Source organism: Crocodylus siamensis, chromosome 1 (assembly GCF_052110815.1).
Source record: "Crocodylus siamensis isolate JL-2025a chromosome 1, ASM5211081v1, whole genome shotgun sequence".
Classification (NCBI taxonomy): Eukaryota; Metazoa; Chordata; order Crocodylia; family Crocodylidae; genus Crocodylus; species Crocodylus siamensis.
The window spans coordinates 391,099,598-391,125,117 of NC_143395.1; the positions used below are offsets into that span (position 1 = coordinate 391,099,598).

A 25,520-nucleotide genomic window follows, 5' to 3' on the forward strand; every position below is an offset into this window, starting at 1 on the left:
CCATTAACAGATATATAGAAAGGCATGCATTTTCTCAAATCACTGAAAAGTTCATCTTAATACAATCTGAAACAAACTAAAAGGCACTAAGCTCAGTCTTCAAAATTAAGTTAGGAACATGATTTAAATCTAGTAGTAGTACTGGAATCATTTCTATTTAGGAAATTAAAAATTTTTGTTCTATTGATCTAGCAAAGAGTAGATGAGACTACCACAATCATGCTCTGCAGGATAACAACATATTTAAAACAAAAACATATAATGCATATAATCCATTAATCTAAACAGGGGAAGAGAATGATGAAAATTGCATGCAGTTCGTCCTCTTAGTTCAGTGGAACCTTTAAGTACTAGAAAACTATCACTACTCTCTATATACAAGATGAAATTCAACTCAAAGAACAGGCAATACGGAAAAAAATAAAAATATCAAATGTTTCACAGCATTTAGTCTGCTCACGCTTATATAAGTGAAATGTACAAAATTGCAACATATTTTACAGTAGTGATCAGATGGTGTGTTGTTGCTGAGATAGTCCATGTAATATGCGAGGCAAGGATTCCTGTGGGCAATATATTTTATTGGACCAACTGCCTGGATGAGATGGACAGAGGCAAGCTTTTAGGTATCACAGTATCCTTCCAGAGATCTGAAGAAGGGAACTGCAATACCCTTGAACCAACTGCATTGTCTATCCCAACCATGCAGTTTCTCCAATAAAAGACATCGTCCACAAGAATTTTTGCCTCCAGCATATTTCTTAAAATTCAGCTGAAATGATTCATGATGCTTGCACATAATGTACAAAAGAAATGATTATACAACACAATCATGTCAGGGCGGTGCAAGGAATAACTGAGGGATATAACAGCAGTAGCAAGGGATTTGGTAAGGTAGGCATTAGAAAATCATAATGAAGTAGTACCTCATGTTCAGTTAAAAGACATGCAATATTGAAGAATACCTTAGTGTATTTCACAAACAGTGAACTCTTTGTCCTTGTAGCAGCCAAGAAAAAGAGATTAGGGATGTTCATATACAAACCTGTACGTGCAAAGAGATTACGAACCTGGCAATCACAGAGCAACAGCACCACTTTGTGGAGCTTTCAGTGCCAGCAATCTTTTCCAAGGGAAAGGCACATACAGAATAGAAGTCACAGTGTGTCGTTTTACTCTGATAAGAAAAGGAGGCTTCTAGACAAAGCCTAATATGGAAAAAAAAGCAGAAGTTTGCTATACCAGGGATGAAAACTTAGTTCCACTTTTAATCTTGTTGCCTGAACTAACTTGCAACATTTTGTACATAAAACAGAAGACTAAATTTTATTAGTGTGGGTCTTTCCATTAAAATATACTATGCCAAAGTGACTAAATGCTTATATCATTTTTATTTCCAAACCTCAAATACAAATATTACTTTATGTTTATAAATTAAAATTAACTATAGTAGAAAGGATAACAGTATGGCGATAACAAAAAGTTTTTGTTTTTTTTACAGAATTTGAAAATTATGATTTTTTCCCCTTGTACCATAGTGATAAAATATTGTCATAGGAGAACTGACAAATTACACATTTTGTTTTAAGGAATAGCTCTGGTTTGTAATTTCTGTAATATGAAATTAACTTGTTTTTCACTTACATTAAACAAATGTTTATTATTCAGCTGTAAGTGGCAAAGTAGGCATTAAAGTTGTCCTTCACTGACAAGAGAAAAAAAAATGGTTGCCTGGGAACACCTGTCCTGTTCACCGACCAGTGTTCTGAAGGGGAGGGTGCTCAGCATTGTGAGGATGTAGTGTCACCCACTGCACCTGCTTGGATCCTGGTTTGGTGGAGCAGCTGGTGTTCCTCAAGGTGAACCTCCCGCTGCTGGGGTTCCCCAAACTCCAGGTGCAGATGGAGTGAATGCCGCCCTCCTCACTGTCAGCCCCTATTTCTTTCCTTTCCTTTTTTCATTTGTTAAACACCATTTAATACCCTGCTCTCAGAGCTGGATGGGGCACTCACTGCCTCACCAGCCAGCAGGGGAAGAACATGCTCCTGCTGAGCTTCTGTGTCAGGATGAACTTGGAGGCATAGGCTGGGGCTATGGGGAAGGAGGAGGCCCCAAGTCCTGAGCATGACCACTAAAAACTGTACTCTGCCAGGGTCAGGAGGCCGGGTGGGACTGCTGGCAGTGTGGCAGCTCCAGGAAATGCCAGGACTGAGGATCTCCTTGGTGAACAGTGGGTAGGAGATGCCATAACCTTCAGCCACCACACACACGCATACAGTCCTGGCTTGGGAAAGCCCAGACCTGTCATGTCTTTGACAGGCCTGCAGCTTGCTGGCTGCAGTGGAGTTGTGAGGCTCCAGGTGAGCTCAGCTTAGCTGTCTGGGATGCTAGCTTTTCGGTTGAAAAACCTTTTGTCAGGCTGAGGAAGCACCTGCAATTGGTGCATGTGCTGTTCACGGATGGAAGGAATAGTAAAGAAGCCAGAGGCTGGCATGCAGTGCAGGCAAGAAAGCCAGTCAGTAAAAATGGAAATGGAGGCCTCAGGGGAAGAGGGATGGGCTGGCGGGGGGGAAGAGGGATGTAGCTGCGCAGGTAAAAGTGGAGAGGTACCTGGGGAGTCAGATGTCTGGTAGGTTGTAATGTGTCAGGATTTCAATCGCTATATTTAATCCATGGATTTCTGTACCTAGGGAATCCTCAATTCCCTTTGAAGATAAGGCCTGAGAGATTGGAGACAGGTTGTGTTCTGCTGTTGTCTTTGACAGATTTTCAGTGTGTGCTCATTCTGGTGCACTGTTGTTGCTTGGTGTCTCCACAGATTTTCCATCAGGGCACTTGGCACCCTGGTGGAGATATGTATTGTACTGTGAAGACATCTCCATACTGGAGATATTGTTGGCAGGTTTTACGTGTCTTGTCATGGCATGGCCTGGATCCATTCAGTGCATTTTGGACTGCAGGAAGTTGGCTTCTGGTGATGCAATTAGCAAGGTTAAGTACTTGTTTGAATTTACAAACCACTTTTCACAGATGAGCCTATGAACTGTACTTCATCAGCCTCCTAGGTAATAGGTACAGAAACTCATGGACTCAATATAGACTTTGGAATTCTGACACACTAGAACCTGCTGGACACCTGACTCCTCAGTTACCTCTCCATTTTTACCCCAGCTGCTACATCCTTCTTATCCCCCACCCCAGCCTGTCCCTCTCCCCTCAACACCTCCTTATTCATTTTCACTGACTTGCTTTCTTGCTTGCATTGCATGCCAGCCTCTGACTTCTTTACTATTCCCTCCATACAGGAACACCACACACACCAACTGCAGGTGCTTCCTCAGTCTGATGAAGGGTTTTTCAACCCAAAACCTTACTAAGATATCTTTCTGTAATTATTCAGTTGGTCTGCTAAAATATACCAGATTAGATTGACCGAAAGGATCTTGTCTGCCAGTGCCATGTCCTTAGACCAACATCCCTAGCACCTGACTGGAAGGATGCAGGGCCCTGGGTACATCTAAGCCCTAGGGCTGGGGCTGGCAGGGAAAGTTCTCAGGCAGCTGCTAAAGAAGCTCCTGCAGGAGAGGAAAGAAAGGCTCTGTGACGTTTTGGCTACCAGAGATGCTGCTGGTGCTACTGTGCTGCTGCTCACTAAGCTTTATTTTACTTGTTATTTAAAGTGGTGGACCAGTCTAAGACTATAGGGGAAGAGGAGGCATCACTGGGGCACACTACCCTGTTATATAGAAACCCCAGCACCAGTGAGGGCACACCTTAACACACAAAGTCACACGTGTCACGAGTTTTGCTCGTTAGCAGCCTGAGGTAAGGTTTCTCAGAAACCCCTGCACCTACCTTCTTGAAAGCTTGCAAGCATCATGACCTCAGCAGGGACTACCATGCCTGAAGTTTTCCCCCTGCTGTGCCTTAACACACACGACACAAATTTTGCTTGTCAGCAGCTTGAGATGTAGTTTCCCAAAACCCCCCTGCACCAATCTCTTTGAAAGCTGGCAGGCATCATGGCCTCAGAAGGTGCTATATTCCTGCTACTTTTATTCCAATTAGGCAAGAAATGACAAAGTTATAGGCAGTTTCATGCTTCCCCATTATAGCCTATAGGTGAAACGTTGAAAACAGTGTTGAAACAAGGAAACTGTTTCAACATAACAAAATGGAACAATGCTTTTGAAATTAAACGAAACTCGAAATGAAACTGTCCCATCAAAACGGCAAAACAAAATGGTGCTCTTTTGCACAGCCCTACTATCCAGTACTTAACCAACTAGAATACTCCATTAACCAGAGTTTCTGGCCGGCTGGCCAGACATTGGGGTGGGAGGAAGCTTGTAAGCAATGGCTGCCACCACCCACCACCCTGTGCTGCTGCCACTCCACATGTGACCGCTGACATCCCACTCCCCCAGTTCCACCAGCTGGGCGCTGCAGGGGGAGGGGGGAAGCTCACATGTGGTGGCTATTGCCGCCACTCACCACCCTGCACTATGCGTGTAGCCACCCCCACTCCTCCTCCCCCTCCCCGCGCCCCCAGTTCCATGTTACCTGAAAACCCTGCCAGGTTATTTCAAATAACCAGAGTTTTTACATAACCAGCAATCCCCTTACCCTGGGGATGCTGAATAAGAGATTTTACTGTAGTTTAAAGTGATTTTGGAATAGTTTTGACAGGAAGGTTTTTAACCCTGAAGTTGTGTGTCACCTAGGTGTTCTTTTACTTTTTTACTCTGTTATACACAACAAAAATGAATAACTTTAACAGTGTTTTAGAGATTCATGTTGATATTTTGGTTTGCTCTGGAGTAGAAGATATGACTAGCTAATCATGAAGAAGAAAGCACAAGGGATTTTATACATCTGCGAAAACAACATATACAGCACTATATATGCCAAATGACAGTCTTATTCTATATTACATAGACCACATTTTCTCGCATATAACATGCTCCCAAATATAAATACACACCCTAGTTTTGAAAGGCCCCAAGAAGGACAAAAAAATCTTATCTTGGAGTAGAGGTCTAGGGTTTCTAGAGCTGAGAGAGTCACATGCCAGGGCCCAATTTGGTACACCACACTGAAGCTACATGTCCAAACCCAAACTAGAACACCAGCACTGGAGCTGTGTGCCAAGTCCAACCCTACACATTGACTCTGAGATCACACACTGACTCTGGAGCAACATGCCAGGACCCAGGCCATGAGCTGGATCAGACTTGGTGCAGTGGGTGCACACTCCCATGTACTATCCCAATCCAGTCCACAGCTGGGGACAGCGGTTCCCCATAGGTCCTGAAATTTGGCAGCAGAAAGAGTGGGGAACAGGAGGGGTGAGGAGGCGGTGGGGGGAGGGGTTGGGCATTCCTTACCCTGGCTCCCAGATCTGCAGCAATTAATGCTGCCACTGCTCCACCTCCCTTCTCCCTTGAAATTTCCACACCCATGTGGAGCCCTTTGCTTTTGTATAATGTACACCCCAATTTTCCCCAGCTGGTTTTGGGCCCAAAGGTACAGGTTATATGCAAGAAAATACAATATATGCTTCTTCAACTCCTTTAAGGTCAGAGAAGGATGAAGCATGCACCTAACCTCCACATCCTACTTAGTGGATAATTAATTGTTTACTATAAGTGTCATAGCACATAAAAATGGACAAACTGATGACTGTGGAGGAAATATGGAAAAAAATGTCTTCTACAGAAAATGAAATACATTTCTTACAGTTTCATATCAATTTTGTTATTTGTTTATACATTTTCTAAAGAAGCAACTTGCTCAGTGGGAATTAACGCCAGTAAAAAAAACAAAAACAAACAGGTGCTGAAAGTTCCAGTATACTTCTCTCCTTTAATCTAGCCATACTTAAAATGAACTTGTCTATATGAAAAGCTCGTCACAAAACTACATGTTTTTGGAACACATCTAGAAATCATTTATATTTACAGTGTTCTGCTTTGCATTTCATTCATCTATAACCAGGTTACCTTCCAGTTTTATGCCAATGAATAAGCAAACTGGCAACTTCTGTGAAGTTTAGCATTTTAAAAAACATTCAGGCAATGAAGATTTCTCCAGATGTCAGTCCTGCAGATTGCAGGGAGAATCAAGGAGGCTACTGGCTGGCCCACGGTTGTATTTTCAACTTGAAGGATGGAAATATACAAGGAGAAGCACAGCAAAATGAGTTATCAAAAATGTTATAGCAAAACAGAAGCAAAAAAATATAACCTGTGATGTAAAAGAAACCAAATACAAGTTTTGGCTCATTCTTGCTCTTCTCCAGTAACAATTACTACTTAACTACTTGTTGATTTTTAACAACCTTAAAACATTCAATAAGGAGACATTATAAACTTTGCTTTGATAATGCTAACATATTACCTGGCAAACTAGTCTTCATGATATCAATGCCAACCTGAAGTTCAGGCTCAGCTGCAACGACGGCATAATCGCCTTGATGAGACACATTAAAGTTGAAATTGGAATGGATACTGGATATGCTATTTGCCAGGAAAGGTTTCCCTTTCGATGTCCTTTGCAAGACTATTTCATTCCAAGGTATCCGCAGTTTTTCTGTGATTAGTTTCCTTATCAGCAGACGCCCAGCCTGTGAAATAAAATAATTTAAAGCTGATACAAACAGAACTACTATTCTGTGTACAAAGAACAGGTTGTAGCTGCTAAAGTTCTACCATGATAATTTTAGTTTATATACATTATCGGTAAGACAACACAGAACTAAATATTGATTTTGAACTACATAACTATTTACAAATGCCTTAACATGGGGTAAATTAACAAAAAGGTTAAAATGTATCCACTCAGTTCACCATTGTAACAATTATTTGTTACATAGCAGCATTATATGCTGTACAATACCAGGCACAAAAAAACCAATTCCCTTTCTAACAAATCAAACTGTAATTAAATAGGATTTTCTACCTTTTACATAGCCTGTTTAGCATACTCTCTGCCCACAAGTCCAACACTGGACAATATGTCTTTACAGCCTATTCAAGTGAAAAACTTAGCTTTCCCCTTTGTATTGCTTTTATTTAAAGCCTAAATGAGGGTTTGTAGAAATAGGTCTAGAGCATTAAAACATTTTTATAAGTGTCTGACATTTCATATTATTCAACTTGCTGTCATAGATAAGCATAAAGCTAAAAGTTCAGGTTCCATGACTTTTCCAAGATGCATCAACTTATGTTCTTTTATATCATGTGCTTGTGTTGTAATGCATGATGCTGATCACCAGGGATCCTGCTTTCCTTTAATAAAAAACAATCCCCAATCTTTGGATTTAAAAAAGGTAACCTAAAATCCGCATTTTTCTTACGATTAAAATTAAATGCCACTAATAATAGATATCTACATATCTCTCTATATCAAGAGAGAGAGGTGTTTTATTTTAATTATGGACAAATGTGGAGTTGGGGTTACTTTTTTTAAACCAAAAACTGGGGATTTTTTTTTTTTTAAATCAGAGAAAATCAAGATTCCTGCTGATCACTCACTGGATGTCACATCACAAAATAAAGTTGTGAAAGAGTTTTCTTTCACTATCTTTTTAGAGCACCTTGCTGGGGGCGCTGAGCAGAACTTCAAGGCATTGTCTGGGGAGCCTGGTGTTTATTGCATATTATTCTACTTGAGTGTTGTAGTATTTTCTTCTAAGGTACTTCTCTATTCATCCCCCTTCTCTCCCCCACGACCCAGCCAGTCTCTCACCCATTGACTCCTCTATCTACATTTTCACTGACTGCCTGTCTTGTGTGCTCTTCCTGGATGGGATGAAAAGTTAAACCAGAGGCTGGGCTGGTCTGCATACATCAACTGCTGAAACTTCCTTGGCCTGACAAAGGGTTTTTGAACCCGAAAGTTTGCTTAAAAATTGTTCTCCAACTATTTAAGTTGGTCTAATAAAAGATATCAGATTCACGCAAAGAACCTTGCCTGCCTATGTCCTTAGACCAACATGGCTACAACCTACACCCCTGTAGTATTTTCATATTTCATTGGGGGGGTGGAGGGAACGTGTTAGTATAAGTCACCCTGAGCCTTCTCTGGGGAAGGCAGGCTGTAGAGAACTCAGTGGTTCTCAACCTTTTCAGACTCAAGACACCCCACAGTAACATAAGAACTGCCATTTACTTGGTCAGACCATAGGTCCATCTTGCCTAGTCACTTGTGCATCACAGAGCCAGAGAATGGATGCTGAAAGGGAGAGAGAACTCGTTCCGACCAGGGCTTCCCTCCCCACCACTTATTTTCTCTCACTTCTACCCTCCAGCATTTAAGGTCTAGGAAGTTCTGACTCAGAGGCTATACCTTCAATTCCCGTGATGCTGATCATCCACTGGATGTAACATTAACTGCCTGTCAATAGCTACTGATGCCCCTTTCCTCCAAGAATTTGTCCAAACCTTTTGAATATGGCTAAACTGTCAGCTTCCACAGTCTCTGGGACCAACAAGTTCCACACCTGAATGGCACTGTGTGAAAAAGAACTTTCTTCAGTTTGTTTCAAACTTATTACTTAATATTTTCCAAGGGGGACCTTGAATTTCTCTCCTAGTTTTTACTCCCCTCTTGGCTACATAAGGAAAACTGAGCAAACTTTCCATCATAAATGACTCACAGGCCCACTCTACATGTTACCTTTACTATGCAATTAACCAGGTAGTCAAACCTTAAATTGTGCCCCAGCTACTCATTCCACCAATTAAAGGCACAATTAAGACAAAAAAGGAACAAAGTTATTCCACAAAAGACATGTACAGAAAAAACCTTCAGATCTCCTGTGTGATATGAATTTTCAGTTCCACCTAGAACTTTTACAATCTTTGCAATCTCCCAAGCCTAATGAAAGGGGCCCATGCCTAAAAGCTTGCAAAGGAAGTTTTTTTGCAAACACCTAGTTGGCCTAAAAGATACCACCTCTACAACAAGTTTTGATTCCTTTGTACTAACTTTGTGGCTTGTTAAAATCACACCATTAATTGAAGGCTTAGCCAAGCCCTCCAACCAGGGACTAGAGCCCAAGCAACATCTGACAATAAAGTGGGGGAACGAGAAGGGCAAAGAGAGGGAGACAGAGAGCTGCCAGCTCTGTCTGAATCTATTCCAGGTTTCATCCCAGGACGTAATTATGGCATGTTGCAAAGGCAAATGCATGACTATTACATTTTAAAAACCTAGTTTTTAAAATGTAACAGTGTATGAATAATAATATCATAATTAATGGAATAGTGTTTAAAATGACAAATGTATAAATCAGACCCAACATTTAATAATATTTATTGTAATGCACGCCTTGTCACTTATCTCCCGGATGACTCTCAGCAGTCTCCTGCAGATTAATGTCCAATTCCCAGGTCAATCCTGGACGTTTGGCCTGCCTAGCAGAGAGTACCAGGGGAGGAGGCAGGGGGAGAGACTGTAGCGGGCCAAGAAGAAAGTAAAACCCCCTGCCCCAGAGCTGGGACAGTGTGGTCAACGGGCTCCCTCTGCCGCCCCCTTGTGAGGGGCGGAGACGGTCGCAGTGCTGCCCCCAATGCAGCTTCCCAAGCCCCGCTCCCCCCTCCCCGGGTACCAGGGCCGCCTTGGCGTCACGGGCAAAGACGAGCCGGTGGACGCGGTCCCGTTCCTCGGGCTGCACAAGCCGCGCAGCCAACAGCCAGTCCCGACAGCTGGGGCGCCAAGCGGCGCAGGGAAAGGCCCATCGCACGCGCTCCATGACCGGCCACAGAGCCGTCTGATCCAGGCCCCGCCCTCCCAGCACAGTGCGCCTGCGAGGAGGAAAACCCCGCCCCTTCCCTCCCGTGCGCTTCGTGCGGAAGAACCCCGGGGGCCAATCCGTTGTCAGTACAGCCTCGTGAGTGACAGGGATATACCACGAGCCTCCAGCCTATCAGAGGAGAGGCGGTTGCCGTTGGGAACGTGGCGTCAACAAGAAGCGGGGCAGGAAAAGAAGATGGAGGAGACTAGCGGCCCGTTAGGGTGGGTGGGCGGGCGGGCTTTCCCTCATTGACAAGGCGAGGAGCCACTCGCAGCGCGCCGCCGAGAAGAGCGACGGCAAGGAGAGCCAATGAGCGTGCGCTGGCCATGCAGGGGGTGGGACTGATGAGCGGAGAGCTGGAGGCGGCTGCTGCAGGTGGGTGGCTGCGCGCTGTGGAGCGGGGCCTGGGGCGGGAGGGGGCAGCCGCCGCCCGGAGGTGTGAGTGCGAGAAGCACGTCCGTCCCGGGACAGGGCCACTTTCAGGTTGTGAGGGGGTATCCCCAGCCAGCCGCTGCGCGGACTGCCGGAATATGCGCCTCGGAATAAAGCCTGGGGTGTTTACTGAGCATGCGCGAGCCATATGAGCATGCGCTGTAGCGTCTGTTGAAGCAGCGGGGCTCCCTCCTGGCATCCTCCCTCTCTGGGCGGGGCAAGGACGTGTCTGTCTGGGGAGGGAGGAGCTCTGAGGCGTCCGTTCCGCATCTTGTCTCCTGGCCAGCTACAGAGGAACAAGCCCGCTACTCCCCGAGCCCGATTTAGTGCTGCCTCCGAACAGCATGGACTGGCATCTAAGACGATGCCCCCCCAGGCTTCCATTTTGTAAATGGGGAATGTATCAATTTCCATAATTTTCTAGGTGTAAACCTAAGTATTGGAGGGGTGTCTCCTGTTCACGCTCCCTGTACCTTCCCCCCCACCACTCAGCACAACCACTGCCCCTTCCCCACAATCACTCAACACAGTCAGTGCCCCCTACAGTCACTGCCCCTTCCCTTCCCCTGCTCCCCTCAATCTCAGCCTCTCTCCTCCACCTCTTTCTTGTCAGATGTTGCTCTGACGATAGTCCCTGGCTGAAGGACAGCATGTGGGAGCATGGTCCTTGCAAGCAGGGGGCTGTTTCCCTGTGCTTTGTGCTGGGGGAAGTCCAGCTGGAGTTGAGCTGTGCCTGACAATAAGGGGTGGGAGGGGGATGCAGAGTAAATACAGTAATTGCCCTTTAAAACCTTGTGTAAACACCTTTCCCACCCCTATCTTGGTAGGACTCAAACCTTGGGCTCCTCAGCCCTCAGGAGTTAAACTAATCTGTTTTCAGCCTAAAGGCTAGGGTTTGCTGCAAGACAAGGAGCTCAACTAGCCAGTGCTAGGGATTTTAATACCCCAGCACTGACAGAACTATGCCGTTTCAAGGCTTCTAATAAAATGTTTGGGAATCTAGTATAAGCCTTGAAAATGACAGATGTTGGTCAGTTCCAGGTCTCCCATTACAAAAAACCTGCAAAATCAGGCCTTGTAAAATGTTTCAGTCAGAGGTCTAACCAGCAGAGTTTGCCCTGGGCAATCCCTGTTGGAAGTGGTGGAGGGCAGAGCACAAGGTAGTGACATGGGAATGCTGTTGCTGCTCTGGCAGAGACTCCTTGGGAGGCTGCCATTTTGACACTCCCACTAAAGTCGGCACCAGGAGCTGGTACCCCACCCACCTGCCACAATTTGCACCCACAAAAGAAATTTAACCTGAACAAAATGTTTAAAAAAGAATTACCTGTTCAATTATAAAAGTCTTTCCATTATTCTCTCCAAGACTTAGTGAAACAACCAATATATACAGAAGCAGGAATTATTTTTTTTCCTTCCCCACCTTGGTTCAAAGAGAAAATTTATATTTATTGACTAACTTCAGGGGAGGATTGGGTAAAACCAGTATTAAGAAAGTAATGTTATATGAGTTCAGTAAATGCAGTTTTAATTTAGGGTTATATAGTCCATATCATTAAGGAAGTACTTGGGGCTACACTCTAAACTGTGTAGTAGGATTATAGCAATTTTGATGGAATCTAGGATTCCACAGAAAGCAGAATTTAATTAAAGAAGGTTCAATCAATTTCTGCCCTTTTTGTTACAAGTAAAGTATATATAAACCAGTTTTATGTCTTAATAAGTTTAGTTGATTTATCTTGGTTTTCAGGAATAAATATTAATTACAAGTACAAGATGCAAATGTTAGGTTAAAGATGCAATGCAAGTGATGTGTTTAGCGATAAAATCCATAGAAATTAAAAGTTACAATGCGCATATGTTGGATTTCAATTATAGAGGTGCCCAGGATATTAGGAGGGTAATCAGTTCTTCTATATAAATTTCTTAAATATTTGTATCTTTGCATCACAAATAAGACAATGCTATAAACTCAATAAAACTATAAGTTTGTTTAGAGGCTGTTTGTTTTCCAGAATGGAAATCCAACAATGATGTCTTAGTTCCTCAAAGAAACTTCCTTATTGAATTAAATTTATACATTTAATTCCTGGACTTTGAAGTCTCGTCTCTTTTAAATAAAACAGTAACCAAAAACTTAATGTCAGGAGCAAATACTGAATGTTTTCTGAATGCTTTTAACTTAAGAGGAGAGGGGTTTGTCTTGGAATGATATAATGATGTGAGGATATGCAATTAAAGTTCACTACTTACAGAGAGGAAGTTCTCCACTGCTGGAATCTTCCAGGAATCAATGCCATTTCAGTGTGGCATACTGGTACCATGCTGTTTCCTTCAAACACTTCTAAAGAACCAAAAGCTTGAAAACCTGCTTGTCTCCCTTCTGTCTAATAATACTAAATCTTAAAATGTATTATTGATAAATGCCATTTTTGTGGATTCAGATGTCTCTGAATGTCACCAGTATCCGTTTTGGGTGTTTGAAAAAATGATTGACTGAATATTAATTGTCTGTAAAGTTCAAATGAAGTTCATCTGTCAGTGCAGAGATGGTGTCAATTGAGTAGTGGTTGTTTTTTATATTTTTTTCCCCCAAAGTCAGTTTACTCGCACCAAGATAATATAGTACTCCACAACTCTTTCTGTTGGCATAAAGTAGAGAAATCATTCTTTTGATAACTTGCTAATTTGGGTCCGATTTTTCCTACCAAGTTATGCTGGCAGAACTTTAATTCTGTTAATAAAGGTTGGCATGTGTCTGTGCGTAACATTCTATTATTTTCAGAAGCCTTTTTTTTTTTTTTCTTCCTTTGGCCAAGTAAAAGCAGCTCCCCATGCAATGTAAAACCAACTGAGAGTTCATCTTTCCCTTTGTTGCTGTAACCCTCCTCCAGCAGCAACCAACAGGTCCCTGGGGGCCATGGCCCCCTCCCACCCTTCACATTGGTCTACCACTGCAGCAAATGTTACAGTTATTTCACCTTCCTGCTGAGCACATGTATTTTCTACCATAGGATGCCTCCACACTTCATTTGAATTTGATACCCTCCCTAAGCCCAACCTAACGTTTTGCTTTTCTTTCATCTCAGATGCTCCTTTGAGACCCTACGGGCAATTACAGTAAAGTTTAAGAGCACTGTGCCCACTCCTACTGTGTTCAGAGATACTGTTTTGTGCCTTTTGGTTGGGGCGGGGGAAAGAGAATTGGCTTTTTTCCCTGAAAGATGCAAATCACAGCGTGTGAATGCGTGGCAACGGTCCTGGATCCACATACTTGGATCCAAGTACTCCACTTAAAGCAAGCTAAGCTAGCCAGCGTGGTAGTGATGAATTCTTGGTCTTAAGTGTTTCTGCTTCAGTGTCTGGCAGGTGCAGCTATGCTTCTAGTCTAGCCTACATATCTTCACATACATATGGAGGATCTTGTTCACCTGGACAGAAATGTCTTTTAAAATCCTCCAAGCAAACCTCCAGAAACAAACCATGTCCGGAGGCTCCACAGTAGAACAGCTTTGTTTCTGCCCAAGAATGGATCATGCTTCCACAGCACTCCACAAGCTCTTCCTCTGGAACCATTTCTGATGATGGTTACAGAAAAGGTAGTTGTCTGCATTAGTTTGAAATCAGGCAATAAGCAGAGAAAGATGACACCTTAGTTCACATCATTAGAAGATTTGAATGAGCTTGCAAAGAGCCAGGTTCCTCCCCCTTTCCCTATCCTTTGTATTTACTGGTGGTATCCCCTGATCTTAGTTCATAGCATCTGACAAAGTAGGCTGCTGCCTATGAAAGCTTCTGACTTTGAACTAGTTAATCCCCGTCCTGTGTTCTTGTAACAGGTAACCTGTGAAGTAGTCTGGAAATCCTTTAAAGGCATTCAGGATTTGCATGCTCTGGGTCTTCATTGCTCTCAGCAAGGAAGCATCAACCAAACTAACAATAGTTAGCAAGCACTTTTCTTTATTTTTTTTAAACTTCCAGACCCTGGAATACAAGGCATGTATTTGCCCAGAAAAATTACTGTGGAAAATGGGACAAAGGTGTCCTGCAGCAAGAAAGCTCCCTTAGCAAGCAGTCTGATTGTAAAAACTGCCTCAAATATTTTCCAGTAAACTTGCAGCAGTTTAGCAATTATTTTTCCCCTCTACCACTGCTAGAAACTTAAAGCTTCCAGTTTCTTGTCAACATCCCTGGCACTGAGCAGGGCATTTGTGACAAAAGCAAAGTTGATGTTAAGGAGGAGGCAGAAGTTGCTGAAATGTGGGTATGGCTAAGAGGAAATGGAATCATTGGGCACTTGGGGATTGGAAGTAGAAGGAAAATATGGGAGAGTAGCAGCAGCAGGGAGAAGTAAATGAGCATGTGTACACTAGGAAAGCAGCAGGAAGAAGGGTTGCAGAAATTAATAAATCACCAGACCTAGCATGCTGCATTTCAGCAGCCCAGCTTCACTTCCACAGAGAGCACCCTGTCTATTTGAAGAGAACCAGAGGTGAGGACACCCCATTACCCGGTCATACTGCTCAATGCTAATGGAAGGGAAAGACATTAATCCCTGTAGGCAGCAAATTCCAAAATTAATAATATCAGGATTGTTTTAGTTGAGTGATCCCATGTGGTTTGCTCGTTTTGTCAGTTTTCTCAGATTTAAAGCAGTTTACTGCTGTTTGAGATTACTTTGGGTAAACCTTTTATTTTTTAATTCTGGCTTTAAATTTGGTTAATAAAAATGTGATGTCTACATGAATATACATGCTACTTCCAGCTCTGCCCAGACAGGACCATGCTGTTTTAAAAAATCAACAGACATAGACAAGGCACAGTACTTGGAGTATTACTTTAGGTCCTCCTGCTGTCTCAGCACTGTGGGGACTATATTTATTGCCCCAAATTAGTGGACATTTGCTTTACCTCCCCTTGGGATCCCTGGTGGAATCTTTCCCTTTTGTCCTCACAAATGTTTTGTAAATGCAGCATGTGGGGGGGAATATTTGAATTGATAAGGTCAAGCCTTTTCATGAGACATCTCTAGCTTCCCTTCTGGCCCCCTGGAACAGTGGACAACTCTTGGGGCCAGGTCTCATGCTGGCCTGCCCTTCTGTCTCTCTGGGGCAGTCTGCCCAGTCTCACCTGCTACAACTTCATTGCTTACATAAACTGACGGTATAATGCAGGAACTGGCCATTCCCAATCCCGATGCCAGGGGGGCACTATCTGTGGCTCCGAACCTCCCCTACACTGCAGCCCATGCCTCACAGATGGCATCACAGTTCTTAGTGTCTCCAGCCCAGAGCTGAGAATCTGGGGTTCCAACTGGCCTTAGAGGCGAGGCCAGGGCCTGTGTGGCCAAAGTGTCTCAGCTCTGGGCATTCCTACAGCCCCAGACTGGGCCCAGTAACCTCCACTCTAGACCCCAGCTGGATCCCTCCAATCAGGTGGCCTACTCTGCCCTTCTTTCTGGGCTGCCTAGCTCCTTGCACTCTTCCCCCCTCTCAGGTGTGCCCCCCTTAGGATCTTTGGCCACACAGGCCCTGGCCTCATCTCAAAGGCCAGTCAGAACCCCAGATTCTCAGCTAGGCATCCCTTCCAGTGGGCCCCTGGCCCCTTTGACCGTTCTGGTCTTCCCCCCAGCATTGACCAGTTGAGGATGCCTCAAGTCAGGCTTCTGAGCATCTTGCCTACTCTCTCACAAGGGTCCACCTTCTCAGCCCTACTATGGGGTTACCCTCCCAGTTATTAAGGCTCTCCAACCCACCTGTCACCAGAGTGGTAACTGGCCTGGTATTTCCTGGGCACCCCCACAACACTAGGAGCCTCACCAGGCCACCCATCCCTGGCAAGGTACAGTTTTAGATCATGTCCAGGACCAAGAGCCATCCCTATAAGGTCTCACAGTTACCTTCTGATTGTTCCTGCTGTAGCTCAGCTAGGCAGTGTTTTTACCTGGACTAGCAACATCAGACTGCAACCTTTATATACCAAGTTCTCAAAATGGCTGTTGCCATCAAGCACCTGCTGGATGCCTGACCCAGCCCTTAAAGTGGCAGGCACCAACAATACCCTACCACACCCCTAAAAGCAGGGTTTCTCAATTTGTGGGCCATGACCTAAAAGTGGGTTGCAAAAATATATGAAGGGGCCATAAACAAACTTTAAAAATGGATTATCCTTTAAAGAAGAAAAACATGAGAAACTGTGGCTTTTCCTTTGCAGGCTAGCAGAGTTCTAGCTTGGAAGGAGCTGCTTAGGGCTCCCCATGCCCCACACACCCACCCCCTGCCCCACACACTGGGGGGGTCTGGGGGTGGGGGGCAGTGGGTCAGGAGTGAAGGACATTGGATTGGAACTGGTCACTGATATTTACAAATCGGTCCTGTTAAAAAAAGGTTCAGAACCACTGCCCACTGTCATCCTGTAACTACTTACCTGGTAGTTAAACGTCTCCTTGCTGTTGTCAAGATTGCCAGTGTATGACTAATGAGCCAAGGTGGATGAAAGTAGGTTTTGTTCCCAGTGTTTAATATGGGAGTTGTGGAAGTATGTTCCCATTTCCATTTTTGAAAAAAGCTAGTTCACCTTAGTATGTAAGTATTGCACAAATTTTTTATCAGCCAGCACATTTATTTGTAAACTAGTCCCTCTGATACATCAGTCCCTGCACAGGTAGAATATTGAAGTACTGGAAAGTTAGGTGTATGGAGGGAGCAGAAAAAGTGTATGAGCCCTGCTTGTTTTACCTCTCATCCCCTTCTCTCCTTTGGAAATGCCAGTCATTTCCTTTTTGATTCCCCAAATGACAAACATCTACAGGAAGATGTGCCTGGTGTCTCACCCTGGGATCACAAAAGCTTATGCTATATAACTCTGATACAGTTATTCTGTAAAATTTGGTGTCTCCACAAGTACTGCCACTGCCTGCTGCTTGATTTGTGTTAAAGCACTGAACGATAGGAACAAGCCAAGCATGCACCTAAAGGCTAGTGACAGAAGTTACAGATAAACTGATTTGAGTGATCTGTTCAAGGTTTAAACCTGTAACAGAACAGAAGTTCAGCATGCATAAACCAGTTTCAAAATGGCTGAAACTGGTTTAAGATAAACCAGGTTGAATGTAGTATCACACTTAACTAATTTAGGTCAAACCGGTTTATGAAACTTCTATCCCAGACCCCTTCCTGATTGAAGTTAAATCAGAGTATTCCAGCATGTTCTACAGCCCTGGACTGGACTGTGATGTATGCTTCAGAGAGCAGGGTTGGCCCTGCCCTTCTGCTCCCTAGCTGGAGCAATGAAGGCTAGCTCACTAGCCCCCCAGGCAAAACCTGGCTAAGGTTTGGGGCCAAGGAGAAGGGTTAAATTCACCATCCCCCAAGTAGAGAACTGCCCTGCCCTGCCCTGCTCTGCTGGTTTACTTAGTGCTAGCTGCAGTTGTGGACTACAAATCCCAGAGGCACCTGGAAGCAGGAAGAGGAAGTGATAAGCAACCCTGCAGAGTCCTGCTGATGTGATTGTGGACCGCAAATCCTAGAGACCTTGGGGGCAGCAGAAAGAGGAAGTAAATACACAGCCCATGCTGGCTACATGCCAGAGAGCTATGCTGTAGCACTCCCCAGCTTCTGGCTTGAGCCACTGCAGGCATGTGGCTGCGTTTCCTGAATCAAAAGTGAGTATCTGTTCATTTGCTAATTGGTCCAAACTTTGCAGCATAGACTACTCTGCAAAAACTGAATCAATTCAGCCTCAGGCTTTTGAATGTCTGTGCTTAGCCTAAGGATGCCTTCTGCACGTGAACATATTGTAGCTACTGCCTATCATCCTAGACTTGCAAAAGCAAGAACTCGTGTTTAATATTGTTTGTGTGATCTGTGAGTGAATCTGTTAGCCTGTGACTCCTAGTTGTTTTCTGTAGTGTCTACTGATTCTCTTTATTCAACCATCCTTCCCTCCACAACTGCCTAGATTCTGCTTCTCACTGCAACTGGTCAGATAGTGCAGCTACAAAGGAATGACATGAATTTCTAGTGTTTAGAGACTAGCATTGTGGAAGGAAGATGCTAAACCCACACTATTCTCTCAAGGCAGTCTCAGAATCCCATAATGTGCTTCTTCCTTATTTGACAGTGCATTTTATTAAAATATGTTAACAAGCCCCTGGATGCCTTCCAGTGTGTCAAGCAGGTGACACAGCTGTTTGTGGTGAGAATTCTTACTACCAGTACAAGTACAGTGATATGGAGGGACCCTAGTTTTCTCTGATTAAAAAAAAAAATCCCAGATTTTCCATTAAAAAAGTAACCCCCTAAATCCACATTTTTCCATGATTACAATGAAACGCTACTAATAGATATATATAAATGTGTATAAAAATATAATAATAATATATATTAGTGGTGTTTCATTGTAATCATGGAGAAATGTGAATTTGGGGTTACTTTGTTTAAATGGAACATTATGGCGGGGGGGCTCTATCAGAGAAAAGCCTGGTGGTATGTACATGCTGTGGTGGCTCAATAGTGTTGGCTGTTTTTGAGTTAACTCCTGCTGACAAAACTTTGTAACAAACAGAGCCTTGGGGGCCTCTTAGAATGTAGATGTTACTTACTATTTCTTGATCATAACTGATGGGTAATTAAGTATTCTAAAGAGTAAGGTCCCCTAATAGAATAAGTTGAGAATTTCAATGCCAATTTTGATATGATCTACTGTTATATTTTAAATACAAAGTTCAAAACCACCCAGAGGTCAGTTGTACCACTTGTATTCCACTTCCTGAACATTAATTTAGAAGCTAGTTATGAATACCTAAATAAAAATGGTTGTATGAGACAGGTCTTCTATATATTTTTATTACTTTCCAATGTACAAAAGGATGATAGGTCATACAAGAAGCATAGTGAAATAGTATCTCTTGCCTGAAAGAATTTACAGGCTAATCATTTAATTTCAGTGAGTTTTGGATGAATAGAACAGGTGTGTTGGTTGTAGCTATGTTGATCTAAGGACATATATGGGCAGACAGAGTTCTTTGGGTAAATCTGATATATTTTATTAGACCAATGCAAATAGTTTGAAACAACTCCCATTTACTTTGGATGAGACCCTTCAGGTGCCAAGCCCATGAACTTTTACAGACACGCTGAAGTTTACACACACGAGTTGTCTCAGTGCACTCATTGGGGCTATTCATGTGCATAAGTATGTACAGGCCTGGGGCTGAGGTTCCAATCCTGCATTTAAATAATTCTTATTTTGTATGACTAAAGCTTTGTGGGATGAGGGTCTAAATTGTTAATGTGCATGAATTTCTGTATCTAGAAATTTGGAGCAAGTTGTCAACATTCCATTCACTTAAGTACCTATTGGAATATGGGAAAACATCCTGAGATACCAAAAAAAAAAATCTGAACATTTTTGTTTAGGTAAATGTCCTTTAGAATTATAGGGATTTCCTTTATTCTTAATGTTAGATTTTAACATGGGCTTCCATGATATAACTTGCCAGATTATATAGTATTCTATAAAATTCAGTTTAGAAGCAGCAAAGGCAGCTAAAATTATTAAGGTTATAAACATTTTAAAATAAACTGTATGCTTTACAGTGATACCTGGTATTAAAGTGGAAAGAAAAGCAGAAAATAAAATTAAAATCTATCACAAATATATGCAATTCTCAAATTCTCTACCATTCTTTATTTTCTATGGTCACAATACTTTCCTCTTGAGAAAATATATCCTAGGATATCCATTCGTATCTGTTAAAAAAATGATATCTAGTAGGAAGAGTCCACCAGATGACTGAAACAGGCAAGTGTCTGTCTGTGGGGGAAATGTTTTTCCTAAAGTATCCACTTGTGTCGGACAGACAATTACTACAAACCATTAAGTAAAGCAATTTCTCCCACCAAGGACTGAAGAGAGATTACATTCCAGGGTGTTTTATACTCTGAGTTAATGGAAAGTTGATTCCTTTATTTAGTATAAACAGGCATTTCTAAAGTCGTGTTAAAGCTGGGATGGTTCAGGATGAGAAGCAGAATTTGTGAGGTAATATCTCTTATTAGACCAACTTATAGTTGGGAGAGATTTTAGCAAAGGGCAAAAACTGCCCTTCCTCAGACTTGACAAGCAACTTCACGCCTAGTTAAATACTACTTAGAAGAAATGCTTTTATTTAATTCCATTATGTTAGCAACAAGTTGCAGATGTTCAGCGCCCTGAGGATGATTTGTTTCTTACATAAGTTTAGAAAGGAGATGGCACTATGCACTTTAGTTTCTTTTTTTCTTCACGTTGGGTGTATCTACACATATGTTTTAATGCAACCCCAATCAGCAGGGGGTGTATGGGGATCAGCCTGACAGCACAGGGCTGTTCCCCTCCTGGATCGACATGCTGTGGAAGGGCTGGCTAGGACACAAGGGTGCTTCAGTACAGGGCTAGTTAGTAAGCAGTCCCCACACCCCAGCCAGCCACATCAGTGTCTATATGTGTGGTGCTGGGGATAAAAAACTGTAGCAGGATAATACTTGTATTCACAAGTGCTACCCTGCTGCAGATTTTATTAGTTTCCTGCACCCTGATAGGGCTGCATATGTAGACACCAAGATGTTTACTGCAGAACTAATTAGTCTGCTCCTCAGTAAACATCTTGTGTAGACATGTCCATTGAGAATTTTCCACTTTAAATACCAAATTTTGTTATCTTCCATGTGCTGGTTCCAGACCATAAGACTTGTTTGGTAATATTGTTCTAATAGAACAGCTGAAAATTGCAACCTTTGAAGACTGTAGCCAGGGAAGTCAGAAGTCAGATTATTCATATATGTATTACCGGAGTGCCTAAACAACTAAACTAAGATAGTGTTTCATTATACTAGGAGTTGTATAAATATAGCATGAAACTATTTCTATCTCAAGAAGTTCATGCTGAAGTTCTGTTTGTTTGTTTTGTTGTAGTAGGTTTCCTAAAATGGGCCATAATGCTCTTCCCAGAATACAAATTGGATGAATTGTCACTTTGATATACTGTCATAGTTATCTATTAGATATAGTTTGTCTTCCATATCATTTACCTTTCTTTTGACTCCCATGTAAGGCTAAGATGTTGTCTGACTTTCAACACTTAACTGCTGTTACCATAAATCTAGAATTCTACAAATATCCAGGAAATAAAATTCACTTTCAAAAAGGTATTTATAGTTTCGTAGTTTCTAGGGTCAGAAGGGACCTGAGCAGATCATCGTGTCCAACCCCCTGCCATGGCAGGAAAGAGTACTGGGGTCAAACGACCCCAGCAAGATGTACATTTAGCCTCCTCTTAAAGACCCCCCAGGGTAGGAGCCAGCACTACTTCTCTTGGAAGTTGGTTCCAGATCCTAGCTGCCCTGACCGTGAAGTAGTGCCTCCTGATATCTAGCCTAAATCTACCCTCTGCCAGCTTGTGACCGTTATTCCTGGTCAGTCCTGGTAGTGCTAGGGGGAACAGGGGCTTCCCCAGTGCCTGCTTGTCCCCTCTGACTAGTTTGTAACAGGCCACTAGATCCCCCTTCAGCCTTCTCTTGTGGAGGTGAACAGGTTCAGGTCCCATAACCTCTCCTCATAGGCCTTGCCCAGCTGCCCCCTGATCATGCGAGTGGCCCTCCTCTGGACCCTCTCCATGTTGTCCACATCCCTCTTGAAGTGCGGCGCCCAGAACTGGACACAGTACTCCAGCTGCAGCCTGACCAGTGTCACACAGAGGGGGAGAATCACCTCCTTGGACCTGCTTGAGATGCACCTGTGGATGCATGACAAGGTATGGTTGGCCTTCCTGACTGCATCCCCACACTGCCAGCGCATGTTCATCTTGGAGTCAGTGATGACTCCAAGATCCTTTTTCATCTCTGTACCGGCAAGAAGGGAGTTCCCCAACCTGTAGGTATGGTGCCAGTTGTTCCTCCCCAGGTGCATCATTTTGCACTTCTCAATGTTGAATCCCATCCTGTTCTCATCCGCCCACCCCTGTAACCTATCTAGGTCCGATTGCAGCCTATTCCTCCCTTCTAGCGTGCCCACATGCCCCCACATCTTAGTGTCATCAGCACATTTGAACAGGGTGCTTTTTACCCCCTTGACCAAGTCACTGATGAAGATGTTGAACAGTGTAGGCCCGAAGACCGAGCCCTGTGGAACCCCACTGCCCACATCCATCTAAGTCAAAAATGACCCATTCATCACCACTCTCTGGGTGCGGCCCTCCAGCCAGTTGGCGACCCAATTGACTGTGTGGGTGTCAACACCACAGTCCCCCAGTTTCTTAATGAGAACAGGGTGAGATACAGTATCGAAGGCCTTCCGAAAGTCCAGGAAGACTGTCCACTGCTATCCCTGCATCTAAGGATTTGGTGATCTGGTCATAGGCCACCAGGTTGTTCTGACAGGACCTGCCACTAATGAACCTGTGTTGGTTGCCTCTAAGCCTAATCTCCCCTGCTAGCCCCTCGTGGATATGCGCCAGAATAATTCTCTCAAAAAGCTTACCCAGGATCAAGGTAAGACTAACTGGCCTATAGTTTCCTGGGTCCCCCGTCCTCCCCTTTTTGAAGATGGGAACCAGATTGGCCCTCTTCCAGTCCTCTGGCACCACACCAGAACACTACAAGTGCTCGTAAAGTCGTGCCAGGGATCCCACAATGACCTCAGCCAATTCCCTCAGAGATCGTCCGGACCAGCTGATTTGAATACATCCAGTCCTTCCAGAAGTTCCCTAACTAGTTCCTCACTAACCCTTGGCCTAGGTGCGCCTCTCCTGGGATCTAGGGTCCCAGAAGGGGGGTGACTGTTCCAGTCCCTGCTTAGCAAAATGGAGGCAAAGAAATTATTAAATATGTTGGCTTTGTCATCTGGTGTGATGACCAAATTTCCTAGCGTGTTCTCCCAGGGCCCCACATTATCTGGAGCCTTCTTTTTGCCCCCTATGTATTTAAAAAAGGACTTCTTGTTGTCCTTCATCCAGGAAGCTAGTCCCAGTTCCATCTTCACCTTGACCTTCTTGACTGCCCCCCTGCAGCCCTGAGCAGCTTCAGTATAATCCTCCCTCGTGATGGCCCCTCCCTTCCATTGGGTCTATGCCTCCCTTTTTGGCTCCCCTCCCCTCCGGGACCTCAGTGCTTTCCCGACTATTCTCCTTAGCTCATTGAAGTCCGCCCTCCTGAAATCTAGGGCTGCTTTCTTGCTGTAGGGCTTTGCCACCTTGCACCTTCACTGGATGGTGAATTCCAGCAGGTGATGATCACTGTTGCCCAGGTGGTCAAACATCTGCAGCCCAGGTCGTAACCTGTGGCCAGCACTAGGTCCAACAAGGCATCTCCCTTGTATTTATTCTTCATATAGAAAAAAGTACATAGAAATAATTTGAGTCCTTTTTTATTTGTTCCATTTGTAAAATGAAAAAATTTGAGTGACTTAATGAAATTTTGAAACCTTAAAAAAAGTTTTTCACAGAGTTCCCAATTCACTGGGTGCATCTACATGTATGCTTTCCTGTTGAGTTGACTAATTAGCTCTGCAGTAAAGACTAGGGAGAGAAGTTACACATAAACCAGCTTACCTGATCAGAAACTGGTTTAAACCTATAACAGAACATAAGTTCAGTGCATATAAACCAGTTTCCCCCATGCACATAAACAAGCTTCCCCCGTGCTACTCCAGGAGCAGGGAGCAGGAGGGAGTGTAGCCAGATGCTGGTAGCCTGAGGGGAAGGGAGGAGCAGTGTGCACACTAACACGGTGCTGGCTCCGTCCCATGCCAAAGATCCCATCAGGCAGAGCCCACCATGCAGAACCTGGGCCAACTCCTTCGGAGGAGTGGCAAGCAGTGCCGAACACCAAGGTGGATCTGGCTGCAGGGTGAAGTGGGGATGTAACCTGGCTGCAGGCACAGAGGGCCATGTGTGGGGGAAGCTGGGGCTAATCACGAGCCTGGCTCTGCAATTATAGTTGGGCCTGCCCCCCCACCCTCATTTCAGCTTCCCTCCAGCCCAGGACTCACTCTAGTGCCGTCAAACCCCCCCCCCCCCCCCCCCCCCACTTCTAGCCTGAGCCACTGCAAGCAGGTGGCTGCATTTCTGGAATCAAATGTGAATGTCTATTCACTTGCCAATCAGTGCAATCTACACAGCTTAGACTAACCTGCAAAGACTGAATCAATTTATAGATTTCATAGACATTAGGGCTGGAAGGGACCTCGGGAGATCATCGAGTCCAGCCCCCTGCCCAAAGGGCAGGAAGTCAGCTGGGGTCATAGGATTCCAGCAAGATAAGCATCCAATTTACTCTTGAAGGTGTTCAATGTAGGTGCTTGAACCACCTCCGCTGGCAGACTGTTCCAGACCTTGGGGGCTCGGACAGTAGTGAAATTCTTCCTTATGTCCAGCCTGAAACGGTCTTGCAGGAGTTTGTGACCGTTCGACCTAGTCATCCCTTGGGGCGCTCTGGTGAACAAACGTTCCCCCAGATCCTGGTGGTCACCCCTGATAAACTTATAGGTGGCCATCAGATCACCCCTGAGCCTACGCTTTTCCAGGCTAAAGAGTCCCATGTCTCTCAGCCTATCATCGTAAGATCTGTTTTCCTGACCTCTGATCATGTGCGTGGCTCTCCTCTGGACTCTCTCAAGCTTCTCCACATCCTTTTTGAATTGTGGAGCCCAAAACTGGACGCAGTACTCCAGCTGCGGCCTCACCAAGGCCGAGTACAAGGGGAGAATGACGTCCCGGGATTTGCTTGAGAAGCATCTATGGATGCAAGCCAGCGTTTTGGTCGCTTTACTAGCCACAGCATCGCATTGCAAGCTCATGTTCATCTTGTGGTCAATGATGACCCCCAAGTCTCTTTCTTCTGTAGCACTATCCAACGTAGCACTGCCAAGCCTATAAGGATGCTGCAGGTTTTTCCTCCCAAGGTGGAGAACCTTTCATTTTTCGGTGTTAAACACCATCAGGTTCTCGTCCGCCCATTTGCTGAGCTTGTCCAGGTCAGCCTGGATCACCCGCCTATCTTCTGGCGTGGATGCTTTGCCCCAAAGTTTGGTGTCATCGGCGAACTTGGCCAGTCCGCTTCCGACTCCAATGTCCACATCATTAATGAAGATGTTGAACAGTATGGGTCCCAGGACAGAGCCTTGAGGGACCCCACTGGTCACAGGGCACCACGATGAGTGACTGCCATCAATTACAACCCTTTGGGTCCGACCACGAAGCCAGTTTCCCAGCCAGCGGATTGTGGTGGAGCCAAGGCCACAACTGGGCAGT

General features: G+C 44.3%; 2 protein-coding genes across 4 annotated transcripts in view; one reads left to right on the forward strand and one right to left on the reverse strand.

The window, feature by feature from the left end:
* The window catches only part of AASDHPPT (aminoadipate-semialdehyde dehydrogenase-phosphopantetheinyl transferase), a 70,378-nt gene extending 60,599 nt beyond the window's left edge, over positions 1 to 9,779 (reverse strand). For both annotated transcript variants that reach the window (XM_090029934.1, XM_090029925.1), the window contains exons 1-2: positions 9,614 to 9,779; positions 6,400 to 6,625 (exon numbers count right to left, since the gene is read on the reverse strand). In XM_090029934.1, coding sequence (XP_089886060.1) covers positions 6,400 to 6,625; positions 9,614 to 9,757 — 370 coding nt within the window. In that variant the 5' untranslated portion in view covers positions 9,758 to 9,779. The remainder of the gene's footprint in view (positions 1 to 6,399; positions 6,626 to 9,613) is intronic.
* A 269-nt stretch (positions 9,780 to 10,048) lies between these two features.
* The window catches only part of KBTBD3 (kelch repeat and BTB domain containing 3), a 34,522-nt gene continuing 19,050 nt past the window's right edge, over positions 10,049 to 25,520 (forward strand). Inside the window, exon 1 of one of the 2 annotated variants that reach the window (XM_090029948.1) lies at positions 10,049 to 10,174. The gene's annotated coding sequence lies outside the window, so the exon portion shown is untranslated. Of the gene's footprint in view, positions 10,175 to 17,188; positions 17,895 to 25,520 lie in introns of those variants that run through there. The other variant, XM_090029955.1, reaches the window with a different exon arrangement.